Below are 14,563 nucleotides of genomic sequence, written 5' to 3' on the forward strand. Positions count from 1 at the left end.
ATGCAGCACACCGCCTTAGGCAACAGGCTCAACCGGCCACACTACTGAGCCGTCCCTGCTGCACCAGGCTCATCTCCCTCCGGATTGGCCAAGCCGGCAGACTGTTGTGCATGCGCAATAGAATGAGAACGCGTGGGGGGGGGTCCCCGCCGCGCATGCGCAATAGAGCGCGAGTGCGAGAGGACCCGACCCTTCCCTGCGCCTCACGCGCACTGAAGCTCCGCCCTCTCCCCTTTGCCACGCCCTCACCCCAGCTCCCTCACGTCACTTCCGAGGCCAGGCACAAAATGGCGCCTGGAGGCGGCCGCCAGGGCTTGCTGGGCCTTTCGCGCTGAGCCGAGCCGGCTCGCGAGGACGCGGGCAGCGCAGGTAAAGGGCCGGGCCGGCAGCCGCCGCCTCCTCCCCCTCCGCGCGCCGAGGCGCCTCCCGTGCCCGGCTCCGCCTCCGCCATGAGGGTGAGGAGGGGACGGAGCGCTGGGGGGGAGTGAGGGTGAGGCTGTTGCCAGGCAACGCGGGGGGGGGCTTGTGGAAGTTGGGTGCGGGAGGGGCCAGTGGCGAGCAGCTGGCGTGTGGGGCCTGCCTGGGGGGTCAGCTCAGCATGGAAGGGGTCAAAGCAGCCCTGTCCCAGTTCCCTTGCTGTGGGAACAGGTGGGGGGCTGCACTCTGGTCGCCCACCCAGAGGGAGGTCCTCTGGCAGGACCCCCTCCCCACTGCCCCCAGCAGAGCAGGGCTTGCTGCCTCCTGGGGATGCTGCTCCAGGCTTTGCTGCTCCCCTGAAGCCTCAGTGGCAGGACCCACAAGCACTCGTGCATAGGAACAGTAGTGATGCTCGAGAGGGGCTTGCAGTAGTTGGCTGACCAGGTCCAAGGGGAAGCCTCTGCCTTTGACCATTGTAGGTAAGAGGGAACTGGGGCAGGTGCAGCTCAGCATGGAAGGGGTTAAGAAGCTGCACCTGCCACAGTTCCCTCTTCTATACAGTGGTCAAGGGTAGAGGCACACTGTTCTCCAGTGTGTCTTGTCACCGTACCCAGAGGGAGGGTGCTATGGTGGGACCCACCTTCTCAATGCCCCCCAACAGAGCGGGAGCCGGGGATGGGTTGCTGCCACTTGGGGATGCTGCTGTCGCTTGCTCTGGCTTAGCTGCATCTTTGAAGTCTCAGTAGCAGGAGAAGGACCCACAAGTCATAATCTTGTGGGTAAGTAAGGAATAGCAGTGAGGCTCAAGAAGGGCTTGCAGTAGTTGGGCTGACCAGGTCCAAGGGGGCAGACAGAGTGCAGCCTCTGCCTTTGACCATTGTATGGAAGAGGGAACTTGGGCTTAAGAAGGGGTTAAGAAGCTGCACCTGCCCAAATTCCCTCTTCCATCCAAGGGCTAAAGGTGGAGGCTGCACTCTGCCTGTCCCCCTTTGTATACAGTGGTCAAAGCTACTGGCGCTCTGTCTGTCCCCTTTGGATCCGGTCACTCCAACTATTGCAAACCCTTCTCAAGCATCACTGTTACTTCTATGAATTAGGCCTTGTGAATCCTTCTACTGCTAATGAGGCTTCAGGGATGCTGCTAAGCCCGGAACAAGGGACAGCAGCATCACCAAATGGCAGCAACCTGTTTTCTGTTGGGGGGTATTGGGGAGGAGGTTCCCCCACCAAAGCATCCTCCCACTGGGTAGGGTGACCAGATACACTGGAGGACAGAGTGCTTATATCTTTAACCATTGTATAGAAAAGGGAACATAAGAAGAGCTGGGCCATCTAGTCCAGCTTCCTGCATCTCACAGTGGCCCACCAAATGCTTCAGGGAGCACAAGGGACAGCAAGACACAACCTGGTGCCCTCCCCTGCATCTGGCAGGTACAGCTTTTTAACCCCTTCCATGCTGAGCTACCCAGAGAGAGGATGTTCTGGTGGGATGCCCATCATTGGCCCCTGCACTGGGAAGGGTTCCCAGATGCAAAGGGGAATAGGCAAGAGTGCAGCCTCTTCCTTTAACCATAGAAGAGGAAACTGTGTCAGGTGCAGCTCAACATGGAAGGGGTTAAAATCTGCACCTGCCAAATTCCCTCTTCTATGTAATGGTCAAAAGTATAGGCACTCTGTCTTCCGGTGTATCTGGTCACCCTGCCCAGAGGGAGGATGCTCTGACAGGGGACCCACCTCCCCAATGCCCCCGCAACAGAGCAGGTTGTGACCCAGTTTTTGATTGTTTGTAAAACTGACAGGGCAGGTAAGGCTATGTGTATCAAGTGTTAAACAAGCTGCTACTTTGGGGGAGAGCACTGCTGCCCAATCACCATTATAGCCACACCCCTTGGCATTGATAAATGAGGTGGCAGCCTCTGGAATCTCTAAAAAGTTTCAGAATCACTGAACTATAGTAATATTAGGATGAGTAGGATCCACAAGTGGGTATACATCATATACCAGGGTGGCCAAACCGCGGCTCGCAAGCTGTATGCAGCTCTTTGACACATGATGTGCGGCTCTCAGAAATATGTTAAGTAAGCTCCTTTTTGTATCACAATTAAATATAAAAGGTAAATTAAAAAATTTTTTAAGCTTTATGTTTATTTGGTGGGTATAAACTGAGAGTCAATGGGTTTAAAACATTTTTAATGTTTATGCTGAGTAAATATATTTAAGAATTTAATTGCTTCTTAAATACTGCTGTTCTCTCAAACATCTTTCCTGTGGCTCTCAAACACCTGTCGTTTATTGTATGTGGCTCTTAATGTTAAGCAATTTTGGCCTCCCCTGTTATATACCCAGTATAAGAGAAGGACCCACAAATATTTACTCTAGCCGTGTTAGTCAGGTTAGGATTAATAAAAGGGAAAGGAAGATAAGAAGCATTTTCTTCAAACTGATGGTGGGGGGAGCAGGTTAGCTTTCAGATCCACAACAACCCCCTCCTCTTATGGCCATATATTAGTCATGAAAGCATGGTACCCATGACAGCTGCCCTCCCAGTTCCCCCACCTAAAGGATGACTGTGCCCCCACCCCTGCACTTTATTTTCAGCACTGGCCCTTAATTTCAGAAAAGAACAGTAGTTGTAGAATCTGATGGAAAGGTTCTGAATTGTTGTTGGCTTCTGCAGTGGTGTCAAGAGAAAGAATTGGAAGTTGTCGGAAACGAGTGTGTGCCTGTGTTCACCTTATGGCTGCATGTGGAAAGGAGGGGGATATTTGGGATAGTCCCACTTCCACTATACCCTATATTGGTTATAAGAACTGTATACGAACAGACCCCTCTAGATGCACCACCCTTCTGGATGATGTCTGAAGCATTTGGAACTTTTTAGTCTAGATTAGAAGAAGAGGTTAGAGGGAGCCTATAAAGTTTCAAAAAAATTGTGCATGGCATGGAAAAAATGGACTTGTAACACTAGAATTGCTAATGAAAATTGATGGGCAGTGAATTCAGGAAAGACAAAAGACTTTCCTTCCCAATATGCATACTGAATTTATGGAATTTGCTGCTACAACTTGTGTTGATGACCACTGGTTTGAGTAGCTTTAAACAGGGATTAGACACAGCCATGGAGGAAAGGACTATCAGCCACCATTAGTTTAACCAAGGTAGTTAAACGGCACGTCCATTTTCAAAGGCAGTCTACATCTGAATACCAGATATTCAGAGCACACAGTGAGTAAAGACTATTGCATCCATACCTAGTTTATGAGATATCTGTTTTGCCACTGTGGGAAACATAAGGCTGGACTGGTTAGTATTTTGGTCTGATCTAATAGAGCTGTTCTTAGATGGCTGTACAAAAACAATGCAAGAACTTCTCCTTGTGACATATAATAGACATTTAATGCAAGCTGAATACTTGAGACCTATGCATTCAAGGCCTTCTTGTTTAAGGGAGGGAAATTCCTCCCAAAGATATTTTGCATCTGAATAAAACAAGACACATACATGCTGACCACTGGCATTTCAGCACAATGGCTAGTGATATAAATGTAGTGGGATTAAATGATGATTTCTAGTACCTGTCAGAACCGACACCTTAACATGTAATTTGGAACTGGGGGTCAGCATACCATTCAGCCATAGGTGTTCACTGTGTATTATGGTAGTTCAGCTTCTTCTGTTTGGTTCTCCAGTGTTTGGATTATGTGTATTTATGTGGTCTGTCTTTCAGAGGAAGGACTACATACCAGCCTCAGTATTTAATACTGAAACATCCAAGACTTGAAAAACTAAGGCTGCAGTCCAATGTAGAGCTTCAACTGAAGGACTTTCTTTGTCTTTGAGCAGGTGTTGTGTAAATGTAGCCTTCTAGGTCAGGGGTGTCAAAACATAAGGCCCGAGGGCCAAATGCCGCCCGTGGAAAACTTTTATCCGGTTCTCAGCTGCTGAGCAGAGCTGAGGTGTTACTGCTGAAGAGGTAGCCCACGTGAAAATTGGGCTCTCCCATATCTTGAAATATGATCAAGATTTGCATATTTTATCTTCGGTAATTTGCAGCTAATGAGTTCCTAAGTGAGAAAAAGTGATTATTTTTGCTTATGACCTGTTTAATGACATCATTTCCTGCTTAATTACATCACTTCCAGCCCTCAGCAGGCATCACAAATGCTGTTCGGCCCCCGGTGTGAAACTAGTTTGACACCCCTGTTCTAGGTAGTATAAAACCTTTGGTTATAATGCAATACATTTTAATAGTTGTATCAGCCAGTTGCTGTGTATTTTTAAAGTCTGTATTAGAAACTTGTAACAAAAGAAACATACAACAGCACAAATATATGAACAATATTTCATCATAATTGATCTGGAGCATGAAGAGGATGTGCCCCTTGGGGTTTTCATAAGTGTTCACACTTGATATTTTTCCCAACTTTGGAACATAACTCTTGTGTATAATGTGAGCCAACTCTACTGCTGTTGACAAGTATGTTATCTTTGGAGATGCAAACCCAGTTTCAGAACTGTGGGATTTTCAGATGGTGTCCTCTGCACCAGGAGTCAGCTACCTATGGCCTGCTGATGTGGCGTTTGGGAGGCAAATCCTCCTGCCCAATTTGCTGCGTGCCGGACAGTATCTTATTCTGTTATGCTTTGGCATTACACAAACCAGCATTATGCTCACATGTTTCTTTTTCCTTTTCATGCAATCCTTTTCAATTCATCTTTGCTTCAAACCAAAGCTCTGTTACAGTGAAAAGAGCAAGTTATGTGTTGTGCTTAATCTCCAATCCAGGAGTAGAAACTAGATTCAGAGCATGTTGTGTGACTCAGTGAAAGAGCTTGCTGAAGTTGGAGCTGGCAAGCATAAAGCTTGTTCACAGAGCACCAACCCATGGTTGTGCATTAGGCCTCTACCAAGGTACTATCTTAGAAGAAGAGGTGCCAGGTAGTTTACAACTTCGAGGTAGTTTACAATGTAAAAATGTTAATAAAAATTACAAAATGTAAAACAGATTTGTCCTGGAGCAGTGCAGGTCCCTGAAGGCCCTGATGACATGTCCTGCCTCCCCAGTGTAAGCTCTGTCCTTTCCTTTCAGTACCTGGGTAGATGAGGGAGGGGGCTTCCTCCACCATTCTCTCAAGCCAGGGCTAGTCTTTGTATGAACTCTTTAAGAATCATCTTGCAGAGTCTTGCAGTACTCTGAAGAATTTGACAGTTAAATTGTATTGGCAGGAAAGGACTCTACAAAACTCAAATGTTCCTCAGGGGGGTGTTAGCACTGAAGTCTTGACTTAATCCAGATTCATGGTTCCATTGGCTTGTCTCTTGACCTTGGCCCAGTCATATTTTCTCATCCCCACCTACTTTGCAGAGTTTTTGTGAGGACAAAAGGTTGAGAGGAAACACGTACACCATCCTAAGCTCCGTAGAGGAAGGGTTCTATAAACATGCAAAAAATAAATATGCAGTTTTGTATTGTTTAAATATGTTGGAACTCAAACATCTCATTCTATTGTGAGTGATAAAAAATAAAACTGCTCTTTGGTACTGTTGATGTGTGGGGAGGGATGGGCGCACTAGCATCTTCCCTCTCATTATAATAACTTCTCAAGCTCATTTTGCACTATATTTTTATGGTATGAAATTGAGAATGAATGGTTTACTGTTAACTAGAATGTATTTTGTTTATCTGGAAATCATGTAGAAAGGAAAATATCAATACTGTATGTATAACCTCTTGGAAAGCTGGTGAGAAGGTGGATCTCACCATACAGTTGCACTATTTTATTTAAGACATTTTTATCCCAGTTTTTTATTCAAGTGACATCCTTATAGCAATTCATAGAAATAGCTAGTAAAACAAAACAGTTAAAACTGGAAACCCAAAACAAGCTTGCTTAGTTTAACATAAATTTGTAAACTGTGAAGATCCTTCTTTACCCACTGTCAAGTGCAGATTAAAACTAAGAGAAAGGTCAAACTGAACCTTTCCATGGAACAGATTTCTCAAACTTAGTGCAGCCACTGAGAGGGCCCTGTCCCTTGTTGCCACTTTCCATACTTCTGATTGGGGCAGAGGGCAGAAATATGGAGCAGGGCTTCTGCAGATGACCTAAGTGTGCTTCTAGGCTCGTGTGGGAAAAAGTAGTACTTGATCAGAAATGTAGGGATGTGGTAAGATAATATATCATTTGGCAGACAGAGTTTGCAAAATTGATGGAATGTGTCCCAGTTGGTTTATATTTTATTGTTGTTTAAATGCACATTTGGCTAATGGTTGTCTGCTCACTCTCCCTTAATTTCTCAGAATGCAGGGTCTGCTTTCGTGAACTGCTCTGCAAATCCCAGATTCTGTTATGCGCTATTGAATTTCTGCACTCTGAATTAGGTCTGCTTTGACTATTTGTTATGGTAGAGGAGGGGTTCTTTACTGGGGTCCACAGAGCCCTAGATCAGGGGTGTCAAACATAAGGCCCCCAGAAGCTTTTTATCTGACCTTTGGATTCTCAGCTCCTGAGTAATACTGAGGTGACACTGCCAAAAGGGTGGCCAGCATGATAATTGAGCTTTCCCATATCTTGAAATATGATCAAGATTTCTGTATTTTCCCCAGCGAGTTCCTACACGAGAACAGAGTGTTTATTTCTCATTTTGACCTGTTTAATGACATCACTTCCTGTGTAATGACATCACCTCCGACCCTTAGCAGGCATCATGAATGCTATTCGGCCCTCTGTGTGAAGTGACACCCCTGCCCTAATTGGTTCATTTCATGGGCTTCAGGGGGTGCTTGAGTAGTGAAAAGAAAAAAAAACAACAACACAGTTATGTGTATGCTTTTCTAGGTAGTAAGTCTATTGCTTTCATCAGATTCTCAGAGGGATCTGAAACCTCAACAAGTTTAAGAACCACTGTGGTACAGAGAACCACACATCTCTTAGGATAGAGGTACAACGTATTCTGCACTGTAGGCCCTCTTGTCAGTTCCTATAAGTTGGACACCAGAAACTAACTTAAGTTGTCATAGAGCTACATAATTATTACTTTGAACATTATTTTTACTTTGAACTTATTGCCTTTTAGCTTAAGAGATCACTTCTCCAGTATAAGCCTACCTGTACATTAATGTGTTTCTTGGAGATTTTTCTCCATGTGTCCATCCCATTTGAAGTTTACTAAGTGATTACATGAAGTAAGACTTCTTTGAACTTGCCTCAGATGTCTGTGTTGCTGTTTCTCTTGGGGTCAAAACTATACTATTTTGGTAGGTTTTCAGCTACTTGAGCCTAGATTGGGAATTGTGGTGGTTGTGATTTTGCCTTGTTGCTGTTTTGATGTGTGTGTCTTCCTTTTATATTTATTTTTGTATTTGATTTTATGGTTAGCCACTTTGTGAAGTTTTGTAAAAAATAAATAAAAGGAAAAGTAGGACAAATACTTTCATAAACTCGAGAAGCAAGGGCTATGTCATGAGGATTCTTTCAATCATGTTTGGTTTTAGGAAACAGTAGCAATCATGAAATAGTCATGAAAACTATTTTATTTCAACTTCTTTTAGTACTTCATTAACTTTGAAAGTTTTTTTCTATGCAACTATGAAGCTAGGAACCTTTGCAATTTATTGTTTTTACATTTTTACGAATAAACATGTTCAGTTGAGTTTTGAATTTAGAGTACTTTGAAGGTAACTTTGCATTAAGTCGGTGGTTCCCAACCTGGGGTACTTGCCAGGACATTTAGGATTACGTGAACAAATTTAATAATGGCAGGGAAAGCTGCACATGTCAACAATGAAAGACAAGACACAAGTCAAAAGTTGAATTAATGAATGAGTGTTGAATTAATTAAACATTATGAGTGTTAGCGTGGGTTTTCTTCATTATTTAACCTTGAGAAAAGTCCACATTCCCTCACTTTGTTATTTTGGTGGATGGAGGGTAGTCCCTTCCAAAAAATTGTGTTGTGAACATGCCACTGCAGTGTGCATGCTCAGTGGTGCACCTTTTCACAAGCTAATCTCTCATTCTTTTTTGCTTCATGCCATTGTGCTGGTACTGGTGTATATATAAGCGGGTACCTTAGTCAGTCTGTTGAGCAGAAGTGTTCTTCTGGGTCTGTGTGTTCATTTGTTATTCCATCACATTTTAATTCCATTATGGCAATTAATTTACCTTTACAACATACACATTTGAAATAACATCTATATTAATCACAAACATTTTGCTCATATGAAAAGTACAACTTATGGAAATGCGCTACCAAGTGATATGCAAGTGAAAAAAGGTTGGGAACCACTGCATTAAGTAATGAGTTTGTTTTCTGAGAAATGGAAAGAGCCCCCCCTCCCTTGATTTGAATATAGTTTCAAATCACTTATAAACCTGTAGGTAGGCATATATTACAATTGTCTGTTTTTCTTTTTAGGGTTCATGTAATCACAGGAGTTTCTTTGTTGTATGTATCTTTTCAGAACACAACAGGATTTCAGAATGAATCAGGTGAGTTTAACTGTTAGACTTCCTCAAAAGTAATTTTTCAGATGGTAGAAATTATCTACTCTTTTTGGTCAGAATTTTAATCCAACCAAAATCCAAAATATGAGACTCTTTAATTAAAATATTCCGTTCTCTTTCTAGTCATGCTGAAATTGTGAAGTTCCATTTTGTTGTCTTTTAAGGTGGCTTTTCTTATGCTAATCTGGTTATGGGATAATATCGCTGGCACTATTTACAAGAAATGTTGTTCTTCAAGAAACTTTTTTTATATACATAATACTTGGGTAGAGCCCATTTGATAATCACAAACCAGAGCTCACACCCCCTGCATTTCAACTTAGTCACCAGAATTTATTGCAAAGGTTGGTTTATTAATAGAGGTGCTTGAAAATTGTATTACTACTTTACTCAGCCCATTGTGACCAGTAATACTTAGGCTGTATCCCTATCTTACTAGAAACAAATACCTATTTAAGAATCAGTCTGAACATGTTGTAGCACATATCCGTGTAACTCAGTGTTTCCCACACTGTAAGACAGGACCAACGAGTGGTTCACGAGCCGGTTTTTGGTGGGTCACGAAAAGTTCTTGAAATATTTACAAAAAAGAACTTTGCAAGGACCCTTGCCCAGTTCTTGCATTAGAAAATTGTTTAGTGGAATGCTATCCTATGATACCTTACATCCTATGATGTAAGGTAATGCTTATACCCCCAAATTAAAATGTCACATTTTCCAATTTTCTCTAGTAATTAGCGTGCTGTAGATCACTTGCTAACCCAGGTTCAGCCTTTTGTCTGGCCTAGAAATCCCTAACTGCACGTCTTGCTCCCCATTTCAGCCTTCTGGGTGCCTTGGAATGACCGTAAAGGTTTAAGGGATCAGACTCCTTTTGAACTCCTTTTCTAGGGAGCGTTTAGCAAATGTCTATGTATGCGTACTATATGCAAAGTCTCTAGCAGTCTTGGGAGCACAGGAGTTTGATTATTATTGATTAATAAATCATTTATTATTATTAATAATAATAAAAATATTTTTCAGCTAGTGCAGGGGTGCCCAAACCCTGACCCAGGGGCAACTTGCAGCCCTCAGGGACTCTGTCTGACCTGCAGGGAGCCCCCAGTCTCCAATGAGCTTCTGGCCCTCTGGAGACTTGCTGGAGCCCTCGCTGGCGCGACGCAACTGCTCTCAGAGTGAGGATAACTGTTTGATCTCTTGCATGAGCTGTGGGATGAGGGTTCCCTCTGCTGCTTGCTGTTTCACATCAGTGATGTAGCAGCAAGGCCAGCCTTGCTTTGTGCAAGGCGTTTTATAGGCCTTGTGCTATTGCAAGACCTTCTTTCATTCATATAAGTTCCATCTCTAATCATTTATGTAAATTTATTCAAATTTGAAATGTAAATTCTTTTTTTTCCTGGCCTCCAACACAGTGTCAAAGAGATGATGTGGCCCTCCTGCCAAAAAGTTTGGACACCCCTGGTCTAGTGGGTCGCAATAGATTGTTGTTAAAAGTGGGTCCTAGTACTATAAAGTTTGGGAAGCACTAGTGCAACTGAATAAATCAACACCCTAGCTGTGCTTGTTGCAGTTGTGAGGTGTGTTCTTTTAAGTGAGGCCGCTTATAATGTTCAGCTCAGTCCTTAAGTGTGTATGTGGGACTGTTTAAAAGTTTCAAGTGACCCAGAAGCTGTTGCTAACAAGAGCAAGGTGATTGGTGCAGATCCCCAATTTTGTATCAGTTGCACTAGTTACCAATTCATTCTCAAATCCAGTTCAAAATGCTGGTTAAGTTTACATTCTTGTGGTTGCAATCCTGAACAAACTTACCTGGGAGTAAGCCCTGTTGATTATAATGGGACTTCTGAGTAGACATGCCTAGGATTGGGCTCTGTATGTGCTAGGACCAAGTTTTCAGGATTGCTCAATTCATGTGAGCCTACCTGGATGCTTAGATCTACATCTCCAACTCTGCCCTTTGGCCCATCTTCAACACAGATTGGCAAAAGGCAGGACCCTTTTGGTAGTGGCACTGCATTTACGGAATTTAATCCCTGAAAATGTGTACCCCGACCCCACAATGGCTCTTTTTAGGAAGGGCATGAAGGCATTTTCATTCTGCTTGGCTTATAATTTCCTTGGCATTCTAATGCTGGTTTTAATTGCTAAATGGTGTTATCCTGCTGTTTGTTGTAATATTTGTATTATTGTTTTTGGCTTTTTGGTTAATAGTTCTTGCTTTATTTCTTCTTTTGCAAACTATTTTATGAATATTTTAACAGTGTATACATTTTCTGAAAAGCTCCACCAAGTTCAGTGTATGTTGTTCCTAAATAATTATGTATAGGCTATTAGAGGTAGGTTTTTAATAACAAAATAAAAGCACATAACACTGCTTTCTGTACTTCTCGTTTTTGTTAAAAACAAATCCAAAATCTTCCAAAAAATAAAGCTACTCTCTAACACCTCTACAAGCATGTGGCTGCATCTGATGATACTATCATCATCCATCTAGTACACTTTTAAGGCAATTATAATTATAAAATTGCACTCTTGGAATAAAAACACATAACCTTGCTTTTTGTGTGTGGCTTTGTTGTTTCGTGGCTTGCAGGTTGTACTCCTATCAGATGACTTAAAGAAGTTTGCAAGCAGTATATGATGGTGAGGCTTGTCCGTAATTGTGGCAGAAGCAGGGGCACATGCAGGAAGCACAGACAAGGACAGAACAGATGCAGTGCCTATCATTTAGCTAGGCCCACCCCATCTCTCTCTCACTGGGGATGTTTGGAAATTTGGTAGGTACCATCATGGCAAGGTGAGGAAATGCTAGACAAGGAGCGGCACCTTTGGAAACCTCCCTCTCTCATCTGTAAAAATAGGTTCCCGAAATCTGGGAAACAATATATCTTGATTTTCATCACAGTTTTCAGGGATGGTGGAATGTAGGGGTGTCATTGCATCAGCAGTACCAAAATTATATATTAGAGCAGCGATTTTCAACCTTCTTCACCTCCCAGCCCACTGAAAAGACACTAAAATTGTCAAGGCACACCTTCAGGTTTTTGACAACTGACAAGGCACGGCATGCTGCCAGTGGGGGGCTAACATCCCCCACTGGCCCTACTAATAAATGACTTTCTTCCAAATTCCTACGGCACACCTGTGGACCACTCATGGCTCACCAATGTGCCATACTGCAGTGGTTGAAAATGGCTCTATTAGAGCATCAACTGCCTGGTGTATTTTATTTTTGCTGTGCCTTTATTGGCGAGTTGTGACTCCATGGTTTGAATTCCGAAACTTAAATACCGTACTATCATACTTGTGTAATCATTCATTAATTTCATTTCATAAACCTTTATTGGCATTAAAAGCAGTTAAATACATAAAGTAGCTTGCCTTCATTTACATGTCCCAAATAATAGTTCATGAGCTACTACATTTTTTGATAACAGCCACCAGGAAGTCCGCTACCAAGTTTGTAATTACTTCGGAGCTATCCTCAAGGAGGAAGCCCACACAGTCTTTGAAGGGGCCAATAAAGTTAGATAATATTGGCTCTAATAGGCGTTAACGAAGATAATTATGAGCGGAGCAGTGACACAAAATATGAGTGGCAGTATCAGGTTCCAGGTGGCAAAATTCGCAAATTCTACACTCGTGGGATATTTTGAAACCTTCCAGAGAGGACTGAAGAAGGGAAAATATCAAATCTTGCAAGCATAAAGGCTCGCCTCTTGCCAAGATTCAGTAACTTTCGGAAATAGTTACAACCATGACCAAAAGAGGGGTGTAATCAGAAAACCCATAAATATGGAATATCAAAATTTGCAGCTGCCATTTCTGTAAGACTTAATAATAAAAGAAATAATGTATATGGGAATGAATGTTGTTTGCTCTTGTTGTGAGCAGCTTTAAGACTGAAAGTCACACCTTATCTTAAGAGACAATTTAGGGGCATGAAGGAAGAACAGGAAAGTTAAGTCAGTTGCACACAAATTAACTTTTGCTACTTATATACTATGTGTTCATCTGCTGTCAAGTAACTAAAGATTGAGAAACTAGTATTGCTGGGGGATAGGTCAGAAATATCTCCAAGAATATGGTTGAGATTTAGAAGGTCCTCATCTATGCCCTTTTTTAAGCAGAATTGGAACCCAGCCTATGGTTTGAATGCTGCCACCTTGCTGAAACTTAGAAGGTCTGTGTCTGGCAAGAGTCTGGTTGGGGACTACTTTGGAATACCCTGCACGTGTCTTGAACTTTACTGTTGAAAAGCAAGATGCAAATGCAGTTCAGTAAATAAACAATTTTTATCTACTGCAAGCCTGAGTAGCAGGAGCCCATTATAAGCTGTTAGGAGAAGGGGTATATTACATCCCAAGTATGCCTAGTTTTTCTGTGACATTTTTGGGCCCTTTGGAATCGGGGAAAACCTCTTCAAATGTTATCTTAGACTTCCTCTTGCTTAACCACATCAGTTTCTTCTCCTTGCTCATGTAAGGTGTCTGACTGGCTATTGACCAGCCTGAATATTTGCGATTTTCAGAGTTACTTTTTGCTTTCCCCTGCAATATATTGCTTGGTTCACCTTCCCTGCTGTATCTGTGACATACTTTAATCTAGATGTTGTGAGTATACATCTCCTTGGAAAGAAAGAACGGAAGCACTTGAGCTAAAGCAGGGGTGCCCAAACCCCGGCCCTGGGGCCACATGCGGCTCTCAAGGTCTCTCAATGCGGCCCTCAGGGACACCCCAGTCTCCAGTGAGCCTCTGGCCCTCCAGAGATTTGTTGGAGCCCGCACTGGCCCAATGCAACTGCTCTCAGCATGAGGGTGACTGTTTGACCTCTTGCGTGAGCTGTGGGATGAGGGCTTCCTACACTGCTTGCTGTTTCATGTCTGTGATGCAGTAGCAGCAGCAAAGGAAAAGCCAGCCTTGCTTTGTGCAAGGCTTTTTATAGGCCTTGATGCAAGACCTTCATTCATTCATATAAGTTCATCTTTAATATATTCATTTATGTAAACTTATGTAAATTTATTCAAATTTTAAATGTAAATTAATTCTTTTTTTCCCTGGCCCCCGACACAGTGTCAGAGAAATTATGTGGCCCTCTTGCCAAAAACTTTGGACACCCCTGAGCTAAAGGAATGAGCTTTATGACCAAACAGGTTTCTGATAACACGTTTAATATGACCGGAAAGAAATTCAGATATGTCTAACATACAGATAGACTGAATAAGTTGGTTCAGATGTAATGCCAAGCCATAGTTTGGCATTACAGGCATAAGTCCTATGTGAACACACTTCTCCATCTTTTGTCTGATTTTTCTTTCATGCTTCCAATTTAGTTATGAATCATTGTTGAAATGTATGTGCCTGATTTGGATTTAATGGCCAAGTGGAGCAAGAGAGCAGGAAGTATGGGTGTTCTTGGACTCGTTTCTGTAGTGTCAGACTCTGATTTGTTTCTTTATCTGAGCCAACGCAATGTCTGTTGGAACTAGTTTCTAATATTTTTATCTTATTTTATGCACTTGTAAATTCCCCTTCTGTTAACTGATAGAATGGGAGCAAAAAACACAAGATGTAAACCTGGTATGCCTGTTGGAGTGCAAAATAGATGAGTACACTTCAGTTATAAAGGATGCATATC

At 42.7% G+C, this 14,563-nt stretch overlaps 1 protein-coding gene across 2 annotated transcripts in view; it reads left to right on the plus strand.

Annotated features, from left to right (window-relative positions):
• The first annotated feature begins 281 nt into the window (after positions 1 to 281).
• Positions 282 to 14,563, plus strand: part of PRDM2 (PR/SET domain 2) — a 73,184-nt gene continuing 58,902 nt past the window's right edge. Inside the window, exons 1-2 of one of the 2 annotated variants that reach the window (XM_066637220.1) lie at positions 282 to 369; positions 8,837 to 8,910. In XM_066637220.1, the coding sequence (XP_066493317.1) occupies positions 8,869 to 8,910 (42 nt within the window). In that variant the 5' untranslated portion in view covers positions 282 to 369; positions 8,837 to 8,868. Of the gene's footprint in view, positions 456 to 8,836; positions 8,911 to 14,563 lie in introns of both variants that reach the window. The other variant, XM_066637221.1, reaches the window with a different exon arrangement.

This window comes from Tiliqua scincoides, chromosome 9 (assembly GCF_035046505.1).
Source record: "Tiliqua scincoides isolate rTilSci1 chromosome 9, rTilSci1.hap2, whole genome shotgun sequence".
In the NCBI taxonomy this organism is placed as follows: domain Eukaryota; kingdom Metazoa; phylum Chordata; class Lepidosauria; order Squamata; family Scincidae; genus Tiliqua; species Tiliqua scincoides.